The sequence below is a fragment of the Chiloscyllium plagiosum genome, chromosome 1, assembly GCF_004010195.1.
Source record: "Chiloscyllium plagiosum isolate BGI_BamShark_2017 chromosome 1, ASM401019v2, whole genome shotgun sequence".
In the NCBI taxonomy this organism is placed as follows: domain Eukaryota; kingdom Metazoa; phylum Chordata; class Chondrichthyes; order Orectolobiformes; family Hemiscylliidae; genus Chiloscyllium; species Chiloscyllium plagiosum.
In genome coordinates, this window is record NC_057710.1 from 96,438,397 (window position 1) to 96,456,041 (window position 17,645).

General features: G+C 38.4%; 1 protein-coding gene across 8 annotated transcripts in view; it reads left to right on the top strand.

Annotated features, from left to right (window-relative positions):
- rbm47 (RNA binding motif protein 47) overlaps nt 1-17,645 on the top strand; it is a 263,132-nt gene that overhangs the window by 216,712 nt on the left and 28,775 nt on the right. For all 8 annotated transcript variants that reach the window (XM_043692551.1, XM_043692568.1, XM_043692560.1 and 5 more), the window contains one exon: nt 12,964-14,111. In XM_043692551.1, the coding sequence (XP_043548486.1) occupies nt 12,995-14,111 (1,117 nt within the window). In that variant the 5' untranslated portion in view covers nt 12,964-12,994. Of the gene's footprint in view, nt 1-12,963; nt 14,112-17,645 lie in introns of those variants that run through there.

Here is a 17,645-nt window from a genome sequence, read left to right on the forward strand (position 1 = left end):
TTTTGATCATTTTTCACTTTTGACAAATATCACGGTAGCTTATTTCACATTGCATATAGAATAGTTTCTAATGGACTGTGTGTCAGCGTCAAAACCTTTGCTCTCACTGTCCACATTCCAGAGACAGCTGCAGTTCTAAAGTCAGACCAAATTACTGCTTTGGTGTAATTTTAACTTGTGCTGAAAATATTGATGTTGAGATATTGGGGCATTTAACTTTCTCTCTTACAGACACACTTTTTTGCACCACTGAGCGACGAGGTTGTAGTAATGGAATCCATCAGACACCATTTTTACCTTTTTCTCATCAAGCTGTTCAGAGATGTTATTACAAACCTCCAAAGCAGGGTGGGACTTGAACTCTGGTTTTCTGCCCCAGAGATAGGGACATTACCACAGCACTGCAAGTGCCTCACTCATTATCTAACTTTTATGAGTCAGATTATGAACAGGTGCCAGTCAATCACAACAGCAGAGAATCATAAAGCAGGGAAATAGACCCTATGGTCCAACTCATCCTTAACAACCAGGTATCCCAAACTAAACTAGTCCTATTTCCCAGTGTTTGACCCATGTCGTTCTAAACCTTTCCTATTCCTGTACCTGTCCAAATGTCTTTTAAATGTTTTAACTGTACCTGCATCTACTACTTCCTCTGGCAGCTTATGCCACTTACAAAACACCCTCTATGAAAATGTTAGTCCTGAGGCCCCTTTTAAATCTTTCCCCTCTCACCTTAAACCTATGCCCTTTAGTTTTGATGTCCACTATCCTGGGGGAAAGACTTTTACAATTCGCCTTATCTACTCCCTTATGATTTTACAAACCTATTCAATTGGTCACTTTGGTGTTTTCCTGGTAGTGGAGAAAAAAAATGCACTAAATCCCACTGGGAGCTCGTGGTGCAGTTATAGCATCCCTACCTCTAAACTAGGTGATCTGGGTTTAAGTCCCACTTAATCCAGAGGTATGTCATAGCATCTCTTAATAGGTCAGTTTGAAAATGTTTACTTGCTTCCTCTGGTCAAAGCCCTATTTACAAACATTTAGAATAAAAACTCTCAATGCATGTATTTGAGCATTCTAATGTTGTTAACGCAAGAACTTTGTAAAATGAAATTTGTAAAATACAAGAATTTGTTCATGTTTTGTTCAATATGTTTGCTTTCTGATTTGTACCCTTACAAGACAAATGGTGGTACTTATGCAATTGGTAATGGTAACTCTTAGAATATGAAGCATTGAGAATGGTTAATGACTAATCCTTGGACAATCTTAAACATAAGCTAGGAATTAAATATATTTTTGAGTTTACTAAGGTGGCAAATATATTTAGTAAGTAATCCATCACCATCTCAGTGTTTCTGTCAGAATTGACATGTGCTGCATTTTCTATGGTGCTGTGACATTAAGGAGACCTCATAAGATCAGTGTAGAGATTATACACTGGAACTCATTTGAATATATAGTATATTTGACATTCATATGAACTTTATGATCTTGAATCCTAATGCAAACATTATTTCCTCAAATTGAGAGAAGTCTAGTTCAATGGTGAGAAAGTAGGAGCTACTCATCTCGAAACTTTCATGACCTAAGTACTTATGTACAGCAGTTGCCCTTTGGGCACTTTTAAATGATTACTGAATTCCTGCATTACCTATTTGCATTACAAATATATTAACATAGGGGGGAAAAGCTTTCTAATTTTTTTCCAACTATCTTAAAGATATTGATTTTTTTTGCTTGGGGCCTTGAGTATCTCAATAATTATTCACAAATGAACTTTGAAAGTCAGGCAGCCTGACTCTGTTATCACCTTGTGCCAATACATATATTTCCAGGATGTGGTTCTGTAGAGCGATGAGGAGTAAGAACTACAGGGGATTTTTCTAAACCAGGCACCAAACTGAATTGTATCTCTTAATTAAGCTCAAATTAGCACCAACTGACAGCACAGATAAGAATCACATTTGGGATTTTCTCATCCTAGATGCCTTGGTTATTCATTTGATAAACCTGATGAACAAACAAGGGTGTTTACAAAGCATAATAAATAATGCATAGCTCTTGGGAGATCCATACCAGCAGATTCCTACCAATATCTTCCAATATTTATCTTCGAACAATGTTTCCTCTTGAGAGAAAGATGAGAATTAGGAACACTTTTTTTAAAGGTAAGGGTTCTCCCATGTAAGATGGAGAAAATTTATTTCTCTCCAGTGGTCATTAGGTAATGTAGTTCTCTTAACCAAAGGGTGTTAGAGGCTGCAATATTGAATATTTTTAAGAACTGAGTTGGTTAAATGCTTGACTGACAAGGGAGACAAATGGTATTCAGGATAGACATGAAAGTTGAGGTCACAATCAAATCAAATCAGCCATGATCTTATCAGATGACAGAGCAGAGTTGAAGGGCTGAATGGTCTACACCATGTGAATGTTTGCATATTATGTATTGAGGAAATACAAAAATGTGTAGAAATTGTGGAGTACATCCAAAATTGTGGCACGCTGTATTATACTTTAGATGGCAGCCACTGTGGAAAATCAACTACATGTTGGTCTCTGAAATCTTGCCAACGTTTTGACAGTTTCTGGAAACCTGAGAGTAAGAGTCAGAGTTATAGTTATGCAGCATGGAAACAGACACTTCAGTTCATCTCCTCTGCAACAGCCACACATCCCAATCTGACCTAGTCCCGTTTTCCAGCATTTGCCTATATCCTCTAAACCCTTTCTATTCATATACTTGTCCAGCTGCCTCTTAAATGTTTAATTGTACCCACCTCCACCACTCTCTGGCAGCTCATTCCATACACGCACCACCCTCTGTGTGAAAATGTTACCCCTCACGTCCTTTTTAAATCTTTCTCTCTCACTATAAATCTATGCCCTGTAGTTTTGGACTCCACCACCCTAGGAAAAAAAACCTTGGCTATTCATCCTTTCCAGGCCCCTCATGGCTTTACTGACCTCTAATGTCACCCCAATCTTAGCCTAGAAAACTACGTTAATATTCTCCTAGATTCTTCGCATTGAGTTTATGACTCCCTATTTTTTAAAGGACTAAGTTATAGGTTTTTTGCAATGTTTTGAAATATTACAGTTTTTTTGTGACCTTTTGATGTACCATCTGCTCTAAAGTGTTGATATGCTTTGTGGAATCTGTATGTTTCAGTTGTAAGAAGTAATCACTTTTTTGATGTCTCTCTAAATGACAGCTGAAAATAAATTCTGGCCCTTTTCCTGAAGCCCTCTTATGTCCAAACCAGCATTGAATTTTCTTGCAAGCAGAAGAGCTAGTAAGAAAGTTGCTAATGGATCAATGCTTTGGATAGAGCTTTACATGTCTCCAAATTATATGTGCTCAGAACTCCTTTAGCTTGAGTTTTTTATTAGCTTACCATGACTGTTACAACCAGGCCACCATACCTGTCCTGAGTTGCTACAGAGCAGTGATGTTTTAATCCTGAGGATTCATTAGAACCTGCACAGAAGATAGAAGCCCTTTTTGCAAGGCAGACCCAGATAAAGAAGGAACTTTCTTTGTTTTGCTAAGTTTGCCCATTGCCAGCTGTAGTGAAGATTCCCACCCGAAACATTAAAGGATTTATCTCTTTCACACGCTGATCTGTTTTGGCCTTGTATTAGGTTAGTTCAGTTCACGAGATTACTCATAAGTCAACCACTCTTCCAAACAACCTACAGAAATGGTAGATAATAATAATTACTACTTGTCAGCAAAAGATTACAACTAAGTGAATCTCATATCACTGTACAAAAAGTTCTAATTCAGCCTCTCTGAAATTAAATCTGTGCTTGGCTAGCATTTATCTATGTCGATCCTCCTCCACAACTACTTCCTCTTACACATGCAAAGGGGAACCAATCAATAAGATGTTGTTATAAATGAGTTGCACTTTTTAAAAAAAAATGTAGCTCACTTTTCTCCATCTTTGGAAAAATTTGAAAAAGGTTCTGGTTTGGTCACTGGAAGTGAGAATAGCATTTTCATTATAGCAGTGATTATTATCCTGATGAGTTGATTAATTTCAATGTAATAATGTTAATTCACTGCATTGTGCAGGAAACAAAGAAAAATGCATTTACCAAAACACTTCTGTAAAGGCAATGTCCCCTTAATGAGTTCACATACATTTTCTTTAATTTTTCTGCAATTTAGATCTGAATATTAGCAGTTCTATCACAATTAAAAATAGCAATAATATTTATTACATTTTAGAAATAAACTAATAGATACATGAAGTTGTTGACTCCTTTTGTTTTAACGTGATGCTGACCTGTTTGCTGTTCCAAAGGTGACCTTTTGTAAGAATGTTTGTTCCCAGGCATGTACATAAAACAGTGACTGAAATTCCTGAGGGTTTGGACTGACCTCCTGTTGTAACTTAAATTTGAGTTCAGTAGATTACCAGAGATACTGCAACCCTCCAGGACCTCCATCAATCTCCTGCCAAACCCTCCATCAATAGGAGATAGGGACAATTTTGATCAAAATTCAGGACATATGTTTGATAATTTAAATGAATTCTTTGCAAAAGTTCAAGAATTACATGTGGTTAATGTGACAGTAACTTTTGATTGCTAGTTGATTAGTCATAGTGTGCTCACAGGTATTCTGGGATTTGCAACATCTTTGTGATAGTTAACTATTAACCTGGCCTGCCACTTTCAGCTTATTGTCAGGTATAATTTTACATTAGCCAACCTATTGAGACATACTGTGAGGGACTCTTGTGGCTCCACTCATTTGAATGTGTAGATATAGAGTCAGAGGTGTACAGCACAGAAACCGACCCTTCAGTCCAATTTGTCCATGCTGACCAGATATCCTAACTTAATCTAGTCCCATTTGCCAGCATTTGGCCCATATCCCTCTAAACACTTCCTATTCACGTACCTATCCAGATGCTTTTTAAATGTTGTAATTGTACCAGCATCCACCACTTCCTCTGGCAGCTCATTCAATACACGCACCACCCTCTGTTTGATAAAGTTTCCCTTAAGTCCCTTTTAAATCTTTCCACTTTCACCTTAAACCTATGCTGTCTGGTTTTGGACTCCCCCACTCCGGGAAAAGGACTTTGTCTATTCACCCTATCCATGCCCTTCATGATTTTATAAACCTCTACAAAGTCATCCCTGAGCCTTTGATGCTCCAGGGATAGTGTCTTTTTGTGACTGACTAACATCCATTTCCTGTTGCAAATCATACATTCATACTGATAAAAATCACACCACCAGGTTATAGTCCAACAGGTTTATTTGGAAGCATTAACTTTCAGAGCGCTGCTCCTTCATCAGGTTAGCTGTGTTGATGAAGGAGCAGCACTCTGAAAGCTAGTGCTTGCAAATAAACTTATTGGACTATAACCTGGTGGTGTGTGATTTTTAACTTCTGTCCACCCTGGTCCAACGCCAGCTCCTCCACATGTTCATACTGAATCAACTCCTCTTGATTCAATGAGCAATTAGCTCAACAACAGTTGTTAATGAGAAAAGAAAATGCTCGAAATACTCAGCAAGTCAGACAGCATCCATGGAGAGAGAAACCCAGTTGATTCCACATTTGAGTAAAAGCAAAAGATGCTAATACTGCAGATGCTAAAAACAAGTGCTGAAGCAACTCAAAAGTTAGCATTTCAAATCCAGTGTGACTCTGCTTTGGATACATTCTTTGGAGTTTCTTCAGCACTTTCTCATTTTATTCTCAGTTTGTTGCTTTTCACTAACTAGACGTTTACATGATAAACAATCAACAGATGGGGGGGGGGGGGTGAAAATTAATGTAATACATGTTTACATTATTGTAAAACAGATTTGCACTGGCAATTTAATGAATTTCCAAAGTGAGCCTCTTGCTTTTCTTTTTCATTGCTGAGAATGTTGAAAATTATTGATGCCTTTTTCTGTTGTTTCTGATATTATAGCAGACAGCAGGAGAACCATTACAGCATTTGTCTCCATAGGTCCCAGATATTAAGAAACCAGTTTTCCCATTTTGAAGTAAGTAGGAAAGACACCAGATATAAATTAGTCTGGTTCTCCTTTAAATATGTGAATATGGTGCTGATGACAAATTAGTATATTACTGCTATTTTAGCCACAGACCTTAACCCCCTCCCCCGAACTTCCACTATACCAGCATGCCGAGGGCAACACAGCCTGACACTGAAAAGAAATGTTTTAAATTTTGCTGCTCCAGAACTTGTATTGACCTTTGATCAGTTGAACTGTGGTGCAGTTAGCAAACTTTATTGAATTTACCTGCTAAAAGTTGGGTTGCCTATAATAAAGTATCACATTACTTTTGTGTGAGAAGGTCCAATAGCCAGAAAGCCACCTGTGAACAAGTCAATCAACTGCACAGTGCAAACCAGAGGCGTATAGGTGTAGAATCATGTTCACACTTTATATTGTTCTGCCTGACCAAGAATGACCCTCATAACTACCAAGCTGGGATTTCCAAACTTTCCAAGCTGGTGCTGAAGTATTCATCTCCAGGAATGCTAAGGTTTCACAAAAAGCTCTGTCGTTGCCTGCAAGGTTCTTATTAAGAGGTTTCTCCTCTGCTGAAAATCAGCCTGATGACAGGCTTAGCTCCCTATCAGGGAAAAAGTTAAAAATCTCACAACACCAGGTTATAGTCCAAGATATTTATTTGGAAGCACTACCTTCCAAACTGTTGGACTATAAATTGGTGTTGTGTAGTTTTTAACTTTGTCCACGCCAGTCCAAAACTAGCACCTCCAAATCATGACCCATCTCAGGGAAGGTATACTGCATAGTAAGCTGCAGGATAGAAGATTTCCACCTTCTGTCATGAGGATTGCAAGGTAGGGAGTGGATACAGTGTAGATTTAAGGGGTTGAGGCTTGATTTGAGGAGGGTTGAGGGAGTTGGTGATTAGCGAGGGGTGTTTAGTATCCATAGAAACAGGGTGCAGTCAGGGAGAGGGAAATATTTAGTTTGGTTTGGGGAATGTGATGATGGCTGTTCCTCTTCTGAACAAAAGGTACACTGGCAAAGCCCCACACAGGTAGCAATCCTCATCCAATTAAGCTGCTAGAGCTAAAGGTGGGAGAGGGGGAGAAAATATCTCCTGAGGCAAGTAGTCTCATCAAACTCTAAGTGAACCACTTGCCTCCCGAGACATCTGAAAGTGACCAGTTCAAAGTAAGATAGGTTTGGTTTTGCAATGTAAAAACAATTTACATCACTGACTCAAACCCTTTAGTGGTTGCCATTCCTTAACTTCATTCTCGGAGGTTACTATACAGTATCTAAACACTTCTAACTCTATTAATTTCCCTGTTGAAACTCATGTTTAGTGCTGGTGTGAAATATAAATAAGCTGTGTAATTTTTTTGAACTTTTCAAGTGGAATGAGGTAATGGAGTCAAGGCCAAACCTGTTTGGTATATCCTCCTGCTCATTTTTTAAAAAAGAAATGAGCAACACAGTAATCATTTTGTTTTTGCCAGTTATGATTGGAAGCATTCCTCGAGTTGGTACATAATGTCAGATCACATGACATCTGCAAATGTAACTGCATTGACTTCAGAGTTTGGACCATTTTCTTGGAGCCAGTTACTATTGTGAAAACCAGGAAATCACTTGTGAGCATTTAATAAGTACAACTGAGCGCAGGGGAGAACTAGAGGTACAAGGAACTTTGAATCCACCAATAACATTATAGAAATTCTAAATAAAACATTAGATTACTTGGAGACCCTTCATAACTAACAGTACTAAAATAACTCACTAATATGCAACTTGTATGTATGACACTTCAACATTCTGCCTACAACTGGAAGGCTGTGGAGGATGAGTCTTTGAACATGTTTGAGGTAAATATCTGATTACCAGCAGTGTACAGGATAATAGGAATGGAGCAAGCAAAACGTATTGAAGTGTTTGATCAACTATGATGACATTAAATGGCAGGAAGGGCTCGACCCACTGAATAGTTATAATTCTTTCGTCAGAGGACCTCCTCACTGCACAATGCCCTGTTGGCTTCCTCTTTTGATGCTACTTTTAATAAAATAATACCAGAATATTATCATGATTCTTTCACATGAGACAATGTTGTGATACTTGCACAACTTGCAGAGAAAAATCAGCAAACTGCCTCACATCTTTCAAATTTTAAAAATACTTTATCTTGAAGCATTAGGAACTTTTACTTACATGATTGTATTATTAACTAATTACTGTAAGACTTAAAAAGTCATTATTATAATTTTCATAATGTCTCTCTTGTCACGCAAAATCAGTGGTGGTGCTCATTGAATTAAATATCTCTACAGAATCTTACATCATATTCTATTTGCAGATTCACTGAATTGATTTATTTTCTAATTCTCTCCCAAAAGAAAATTTGCTACTTTTTATTGTGTAGACACCAGATTGCTTCTGTAATTCAACCAAGTGCTTGTTAATTCTTAAGTGTTTAATGAGCTATTTGGACAGAGGGGATATTCCAAAGTTTTACATGCACTGAACAACAACATTAACATATCAAAGCATTCCAAAATACGTTGCTGGAATAATATAAAGTATAACTTGACAATCAAGTACATAGGAAGACTTTAAGGCTGGTGATCAAAAGCTTCATCAAAGAGGCAACTTCTAAGGAGCGTATGAAAATGGAAAAGAGATCTATGGGGTTGGGGAAGTTTAGGGATGGAATTTCCGAGCTTTTGCCTTGGCAGCTGAGACAGGGTCGAAAAGTGTGGCACTGGAAAAACAGCAGGTCAGACTGAGTCACTGTTTCAGGCATAAGCCCTTCAGGAGGAATGTGGGGGTGGGAAAGGGGCTGAGAGATAAATAGGAGGGTGGAGATGGGGCTGGGGGGAAAGGTAGCTGGGAAGGCCATAGCTGGATGGAGGTAGGGGGTGATGGTGATAGGTCAGAGAGGAGGATGGAGCGGATGGGAGGGAAGGAAGATGGACAGGTCAAGAGGGTGGTGCTGAGTTGGAGGGTTGTATCTGGGCTGAGGTGGGAGGAGGAGAGATGAGGAAACTGGTGAGACAGGGTCACCAATGGTGGGACAATTAAAATCAGGAAAACTCAAGAAATCAGAGTTAGATAAGCACTGATATTTTGGAGGGTCTAATTTAAAAAAAAGAATTTGGCCCATCACGTACATGTCAAATAAGAATAAAAAGTTTTAATTTTTTAAAAAATTGTTGCCAAGTTTATTCAGGAGCAAATGCTAATGAGAGGGATTTGAGGTGATGAATGACTCTGGCTTGGTGCAAGTTAGGACAGGGGTAGCAGATTTTTCAATGACCTCAAATTTATGGAAAGTAGACTTGGACAAATGGTCAAAATGGTGGTGGAATAGTCCATATCGAGGCAACAAAGACCTCATCTGGTGTACTATAGGCAAATGACTAATACATGTACAATTATTCTGCACAAAAACTAATAAAACTGCTCTTATCTCTAATTTTCACCATGATCTATTGTTTATACGAAAGTACACAGTGTTACTGCATGCAGGACTCTGCATGAGAACACCCAGTTTTGCCTTTTTGAGTTTCAGTCTGGTGATAGGAGCTCTATATTAAGTATCACTGTGCACAGGTACTGATCTTAAAAATGGAATACACGAGTTACTGTTTATGAAGAGTTTAATTTGTTTGTACTTTTAGGCTTGCATTAACTTTTAGCCTGTTGGTCCTTTGCTATTCATTAGAAAACATTAAAGCAAATGATTAACATATATCATAATATAATAATAATTAGTGTTCTGAGTTTCAAACTAGATTCAATGTATAGAAAATGTTCAGTATTGCCTGTGCATGACTTGTTGTTGAAACATTACGGACTGTGTGGCTTTCAACTACAGGCATAAGTGATTCATAAAGATAGACACCTTGAAAATGACAATAAATAAAACCAATTAAAGGTAATATTGTATTGTATACATGTAGACCTTGAAATGTTGTCTGAGTTTTGTTATGATTTGAAGGATTGAAAATCAGCAAGTTAAAATCCTAATAATGTAATAGTCAGCATGCCCAATTAACATATAGTATTTCAAAATTTTTACTTGTGAGAAAATGGTTTCTTCCAAAATGCAACAAGAATGTTTTTACACAATGGCTCACCTTTCTGCTTGACCTTCTGATTTTGCCTCTTATTTCCAAATTCAGATCATATACAAGACAAAGTTTAAAACAATCAAATATTTCATGTTAAACATGAAGGGGAAGATCTGCTTTTCCTATTGCTATGATGGCATAATAAGAAAATTGTTTTGATTGAAGTGAAGCACTCATCAGAACTTAGTAATAACTCTTGAGATAAACAGTGGGGCAATTGTTCACTTATTGCCAGCCAGAAACTGGCCTATAACAGACCGGTTTACGCCCAGTGAAGTTACTTAAAGTGAAAATCAGGCAGTATAAAATTGTTTGCTGATCTTACCTCCAATTAAATGTGGAATATCATCCCACACGATCTGATTATGACAAGTATCTTCTTTGTCTAAGTTTAATCACTCATATCTCATGTAACGTTATGTTCCAAAAATGCATATCACTGCACTTGTTCCCTTAACATAGCACATCAAACAACATGTGTCATATTCTCTTTTTATATTTTGGACTGTTTTAGGATTATAAAAATAACATGTTGACACAAAATACAGCAAATGTTAGAAATCAGAAATGAAAGTAAAAAATGTTGGAAATACTCAGCAGGTCATCTACCATCCGAAGAGAAAGAAACAAGAGTTTGTTACATGTAGGTTTGCTCGCTGAGCTGGAAGGTTTGTTTTCAGATGTTTTGTCATCATACAAAGTAATATCAATGAGCCTCTGGATGAAGCACTGGTCGTATGACTTGCTTTCTATTTGTGTTTAGGTTTCCTTGGGTTGGTGATATTGTTTCCTGTTGTGATGCCATTTCCTGTTCATTTTCTCAGGGGGTGGTAAATGGGATCCAAGTCAAAATGCTTGTTGATAGAGTTCCAGTTGGAATGCCATGTTTCTTGGAATTCTTGCTCGTGTCTATGTTTGACTTGTCCTAGGATGGATGTGTTTTCTCAGTTGAAGTGGTGCATGTAAGGATACTAGTGAGAGTGGACAATGTCTTTTTGTGACTAGTTGATGTTCATGTATCATGGTGACTAGTTTTCTGCCTGTTTGTCCAATGTAGTTTTTGTTACAGTTCTTGCACGGTATTTTATAAATGACATTAGTTTTGCTTGTTGACTGTATAGGGTCTTTCAAGTTCATTAGCTGCTGTTTTAGTGTGTTGGTGGGTTTGTGGGCTACCATGATGCCGCAGTCTGGCAGTCATTTCCAAGATGTCTTTGATGTAGGGGAGAGTGGCTAAGGTTTCTGGATGGGTTTTGTCTGCTTGTTTGGGTTTTTGCAGAGAAATTGGCAGACTGTGTTCATTGGGTATCCATTCTTTTTGAATACACTATATAGGTGATTTTCCTCTGCTCTTCGTAGTTCCTCTGTGCTGCAGGATGTGGTGCTCATTGAAATAATGTTCTAATACAGCTTCATTTGTGGATGTTGGGATCCACCTACAGATCTGTATCTTTACGTATAGATGAGGAAGGACACCACTTCGACTGGGAAGACACTTCCATCCTAGGACAAGCCAAACAGACATGCATGAGAATTCCTTGAAGCATGGCATTCCAACCGGAACTCTATCAACAAACACATTGACTTGAATCCCATTTACCACCCCCTGAGAAAAAGAACAGGAAATGACATCACCAACCCAAGGAAACTTAAACACATAAACAGAAAGCAGGCCATAAAACCAGTGCTTCATTCAGAGGCTCACTGGTGATGTTACCTAGTATGGTGACGAAATGTCTGAAAACTAACCTTCCAGCTCAGCATGCAAACCTACATCCAGAACCTCAACCTGAGCTGCAAATCTTCTCAAAACTTGTTAGTTTATGTTACAAGCTAGTAACCTCTTTATAAGGTATTTTGTTGTTTTATATACTTTTCACAACCTCAAGTGATGACAAAACACTTTACAATGATGTGCGCTTTTTTTTGAAGTTGTGCCATTGCTGTGTTGTAGTTATTCATTTGCTAAAAACTAGTGCTCTAATAGTAATGTTAGGCCACTTAAGTGTTTATGTAAAAGTGCCATGCAAAAAATGTTGGCAGCAAGTGTTCCACCTTTTTCACCAAACACATTTTGTCACAGAAGTCTAACCAGTTCTGTCAGTGGTAACACTTCCAAAAGCCAGTAAAATTGATGTTTCGGGCAAAAGACCTTAATCAGGTATTCCTGATGAAGGGCTTTTGCCCGAAATGTCAATTTTTACTGCTCCTCGGATGCTGCCTGAACTGCTGTGCTTTTCCAGCACCATTCCATTCCAGAATCTGGTTTCCAGCATTTGCAGTCATTGTTTTTACCTACTTCCAAAAGCCACCATCATGACAATTGTAGCTAAAAAGAATAAGCAAGTAACCTCTATAATCAAAAAAGCCATTTGGCCTGAGACAATTTGGAGCCAGAGATTCTTTCAAATAGCTGGTCATTCTAACTACATTGCATGCCCTTGCTTTTCAATTTATCATCGGACATTATTACATATAAACTGCATCTATAGACAAAACTCAAACTCTTCAGAAAATGACGTTGAAAGACCAAATGCAAAAAAATTAAAAATAAATTCTTCCTATAAGATATCAAATGAGGGAAGTTCTGAATGTTCCTTGGCATTTTCAAATTGCGACATTTCTGATTGTTTATGCAATTCAACGGTTTATCTTGTCATTTATCAAAACACTGTCTTTTGGAACCTTGTTTTTGAATTGTCTGTTGAGTTTCTCTACATTATAGCACTGATCACATTTCAATAATACTTTATTGGCTGTGATCTTTCATTCTAATGTTCATTTCTTTGATCATCCAACTGACATTTCCCTCTTTTGCCTTCAGGTCTGAGCACAATTTGGATGGTTTTGACAGAATGACAGCTGAAGACTCCAGTACCATGATGAGTACAGATTCTTGCAATATATCTTCAACTAAGGTCCACGAAGGTGTTGCTGGTGCCCCTAATGAAGCTACCTTGCTTGCACTTTTGGAACGTACAGGCTACACAATGGTTCAAGAAAATGGCCAACGTAAATATGGCGGCCCTCCCCCTGGTTGGGAGGGCCATCCTCCGCCCCGTGGTTGTGAGGTCTTTATTGGCAAAATTCCACGCGATGTTTATGAAGATGAACTTGTCCCTGTTTTTGAGTCGGTGGGGCGGATGTATGAGATGCGTCTGATGATGGACTTTGATGGTAAAAACCGAGGTTATGCCTTTGTCATGTTTACAGCTAAGCATGAAGCCAAACGAGCTGTCAGAGAGCTTAATAACTATGAGATTCGCCCTGGGAGGTTGCTGGGTGTTTGCAGCAGTGTGGACAACTGCAGACTTTTCATTGGAGGCATTCCAAAAATGAAAAAAAGAGAGGAGATTTTAGAAGAGATTTCTAAAGTAACAGAAGGTGTGTTAGATGTGATTGTCTATGCCAGTGCTGCTGACAAGATGAAGAACCGAGGATTTGCTTTTGTAGAATATGAAAGTCACCGGGCAGCAGCCATGGCACGAAGAAAGTTGATGCCTGGAAGAATCCAGCTGTGGGGTCACCAAATTGCGGTCGACTGGGCTGAACCAGAGATAGATGTTGATGAAGATGTGATGGAAACTGTTAAAATTCTTTACGTGAGAAATCTGATGATTGAAACCATGGAGGACACGATTAAAAAAATCTTCAGTCAGTTTAATCCCGGCTGTGTAGAGCGAGTAAAGAAAATTCGCGATTATGCTTTTGTTCATTTCACTACCAGGGAAGATGCAGTTCTTGCCATGGAGAAATTAAATGGCATTGATCTTGAAGGTTCCTATATTGAGGTGACCCTTGCCAAGCCTGTGGACAAAGAGCAATATAGTCGTTACCAGAAAGCAGCAAAAGGGGGACCAACAGAAACACCTCAAGCAAACATTGTTTACTCATGTGATCCCTACACACTAGCCTATTATGGGTATCCCTACAACACACTAATTGGTCCGAACAGAGAATATTTTGCCAAAGGTTAGTAAAATATTATGACTTGAACAAATTGATCAGTATTTTGCAATAGAGTGAAATATGTTTTTTGTTTGACTGTGTCATAATTTAAATTGATTTATCACAAGTTACATGCCTGTTTTTTATATTTCACCATTTTTATTTCCATTGTATCATGGCTATCGTATTGTACCTACATTTACAATATAGGTATATATTTAAATTAATTTTGGTTTATATCTGAACATCTGTAGTTGGCGAGGATAGAAAAAAATCATTTTCTGATTGGGAAGATCTGAATCTTGGATTGTTAGCGATGTTTTATTTCAGTTTTGGCAAGATCAAAGTTATGGCCTAAATGTCCATGCAAATCTTTGTATTCATTGTTGCTTTGTTCAGTATTTTACTGATATGAAGGGTGGTAAGGACAAGCCAGGGAACTATAGACCAGTGAGCCTGATGTCGGTGGTGGGCAAGTTGTTGCAGGGAATCCTGAGGGACAGGATGTACATATATTTGGAAAGGCAAGGACTGATTAGGGATAGTCAACATGACTTTGTGCATGGGAAATCATGTCTCCCAAACTTGATTGAGTTTTTTGAAGAAGTAACAAAGAGGATTGATGAGGGCAGAGCAGTAGATGTCATCTATATGGACTTCAGTAAGGCATTTGACAGGGTTCCCCATGTGAGACTGGTTAGCAATGTTAGATCTCACAGAACAAACGATTTGGATACAGAACTGGCTCAAAGGTAAAAGATAGTGGGTGGTGGTGGAGGGTTGTTTTTCAGACTGGAGGCCTGTAACCAGTGGAGTGCCACAAGGATCGTTCTGGGTTCTTGACTTTTTGTCATTTACATAAATGATTTGGATGTGAGCATAAGAGGTACAGTTAGTAAGTTTGCTGATGACACCAAAATTGGAGGTATAGTGGACAGCGAAGAGGGCTAATTTAGATTACAACAGGATCTGGACCAGATGGGCCAATGGGCTGAGAAGTGGCAGATGGAGTATAATTTAGATAAATGCGTGGTGCTGCATTTTGGGAAAGCAAATCTTAGCAGGCCTTATACACTTAATGGTAAGGTCCTAGGGAGTGTTGCTGAACAAAGAGACCTTGGAGTGCAGGTTCATAGCTCCTTGAAAGTGGAGTCGCAGGTAGATAGGATAGTGAAGAAGGCGTTTGGTATGCTTTCTTTTATTGGTCAGAGTATTGAGTACAGGAGTTGGGAGGTCATGTTGCGGCTGTACAGGACATTGCTTAGGCCACTGTTGGAATATTGCATGCAAATCTGGTTTCCAGATGTTGTGAAACTTGAAAGGGTTCAGAAAAGATTTACATGGATGTTGCCAGGGTTGGAGGATTTGAGCTATAGGGAGAGGCTGAACAGGTTGGGGCTGTTTTCCCTGGAGCTTCGGACCTTATAGAGGCTTACAAAATTATGAGGGGCATGGATAGGATAAATAGACAAAGTCTTTTCTCTGGCGCCGGGAAGTCCAGAACTAGAGGGCATAGGTTTAGGGTGAGAGGGGAAAGATATTAAAGAGACCTAAGTGGCAACTTTTTCACGCAGAGGGTGGTACGTGTATGGAATGAGCTGCCAGAGGATGTGGTGGAGCCTGATACAATTGCAACATTTAAAAGACATTTGGATGGGTATATGAATAGGAAGGGTTTGGAAGGATATGGGCCGGGTGCTGGCAGGTGGGACTAGATTGGGTTGGGATATCTGGTCATGGACGGGTTGGACCGAAGGGTCTGTTTCCATGCTGTACATCTCTTGACTCTATATAATGGTTAAAAATCTCAGATATCCGGACAAACTAAAAGTCCAGTGCTGTATAGATATTTGTTTATTCTTTAGCTTACCTAAAGCAATACTGAAATAATTAGATATTTTATACTTTTAATTTTTATATTATTGTTGGTACAACTATGGGACAAAATTAGGTATTAATTTTATGAAAATTGTATTGGAAGTTCCCACACTTACTACTTATGAGAACATGAATGTGTAGTCCTTAGATTACTGGCACTAATAGCCTAGAGGTTGCAGGTTCATACCTTATACTGATCATGATGTGAAATTGAGATCAATGGAAATCAGCCTGCGTTCTTTTGAATTTGGGAGGGTGTGAAGTGATCTCATTGAAATGACACAAACCTGAACAAAATTGAGTTGTGAGGAGTATACCAGTAGGCTTCAAGGTGATTTGGACTCGTTAACTGAGTGGGCAAATAAATGGCAAATTCAGTACCATGTGGCTAAATGTGAATTATACACTTCAGTTTGAAAAACAAAGGAAGAGTATTATTTTAAAAAGGGAATTATTGGTAAGTGTGGCGATACAAGAGAATGTTTATTACTCACTTATTTTGTTGCTTCTGCTATGTTTCTTTTTTTTGTGTTTAAGAACTCTTATTCAGGTAACTGTCCCCACCTTGCTCACATAACTTGACAATATCTTTGATGCACTTTTTGATCTGTCACACATTTATCGCTGTTGTTCTGTGCATTGTTATACCATGTTCATATTTTTCATCACACTTTGTTTTAAACAGGCTTTTTATTACTTCATCCTAAAACCTTTCGATACCTGGAGTATTATCTTTTATCAATTATCATTTTGTTCTCTGCTCTCATCCCCTGTCTGTTATTTGTAAGTTACTATCACACTTGCCTTAAATTCTATCTGAACATCCAATTCTCTTCATTAGTTCAAAGTCCTTTCTATTGCTCTATTTATTCTTTTCAGACCTTTGCCTAGCCTGGTCTGGGTGAAGCCCATTTCCTATCCCAGCACTGGTGTCAGTTTCCTGTTATAAAACCTCTTCTTTTGTTCATCCATATGTTTAATTTCCTGCCTTATTTGTCTCTATGCCAATTAATATGGACTAGGTGATAATCCCAATATTACCACCCTCAAAGTAATTTGTTAAAAATCTAGCTCCTTCCTTGTGTGACTTGTTTATCAGGACCTCTCCCTATTCTTTTGTGACGATACCGCGGCTTTAAGAGGTGTGTTTTGTTCAGGTTTCTTTTAGAGAGAGACTGGGGGACAGATTAACAACGTGAGGTCTTGGGTGTTTTTTTTTTAAGAATTAGAACAATAGAAGCTGCCTAAATGGATGTGGTCAAGCTCCTAACCACTGAATCAGGATTTTTTTTTAGTTTTTATCAGTGGCAGAAGCTGCTCGGGTTGTGAAACAGCTGTCACAATTCTTTTTGCTACAGTTGAAAGCTGGAGTTCTCACTCTCTCTCAGAATTGCGTTTTGATGTTCGATGTTCATTCCTCCTAGACTGGAGAACTGCATGTGAACAATCCATTTTCTGAATTTGCCTTTTGCCAAGGATGTGTTTATGGAATGTTACTATATTAGAACAGTTACAATTTAGTAATAAAACAATCTTTTATTCTGTTAAGTTTTCCAATAGAGTTAAGTTGTTCCAAGTTCCTCTTTGAGGAGAAAGTGAGGACTGCAGAGCTGAAAATGTGTTGCTGGAAAAGCGCAGCAGGTCAGGCAGCATCCAAGGAACAGGAGAATCGATGTTTCG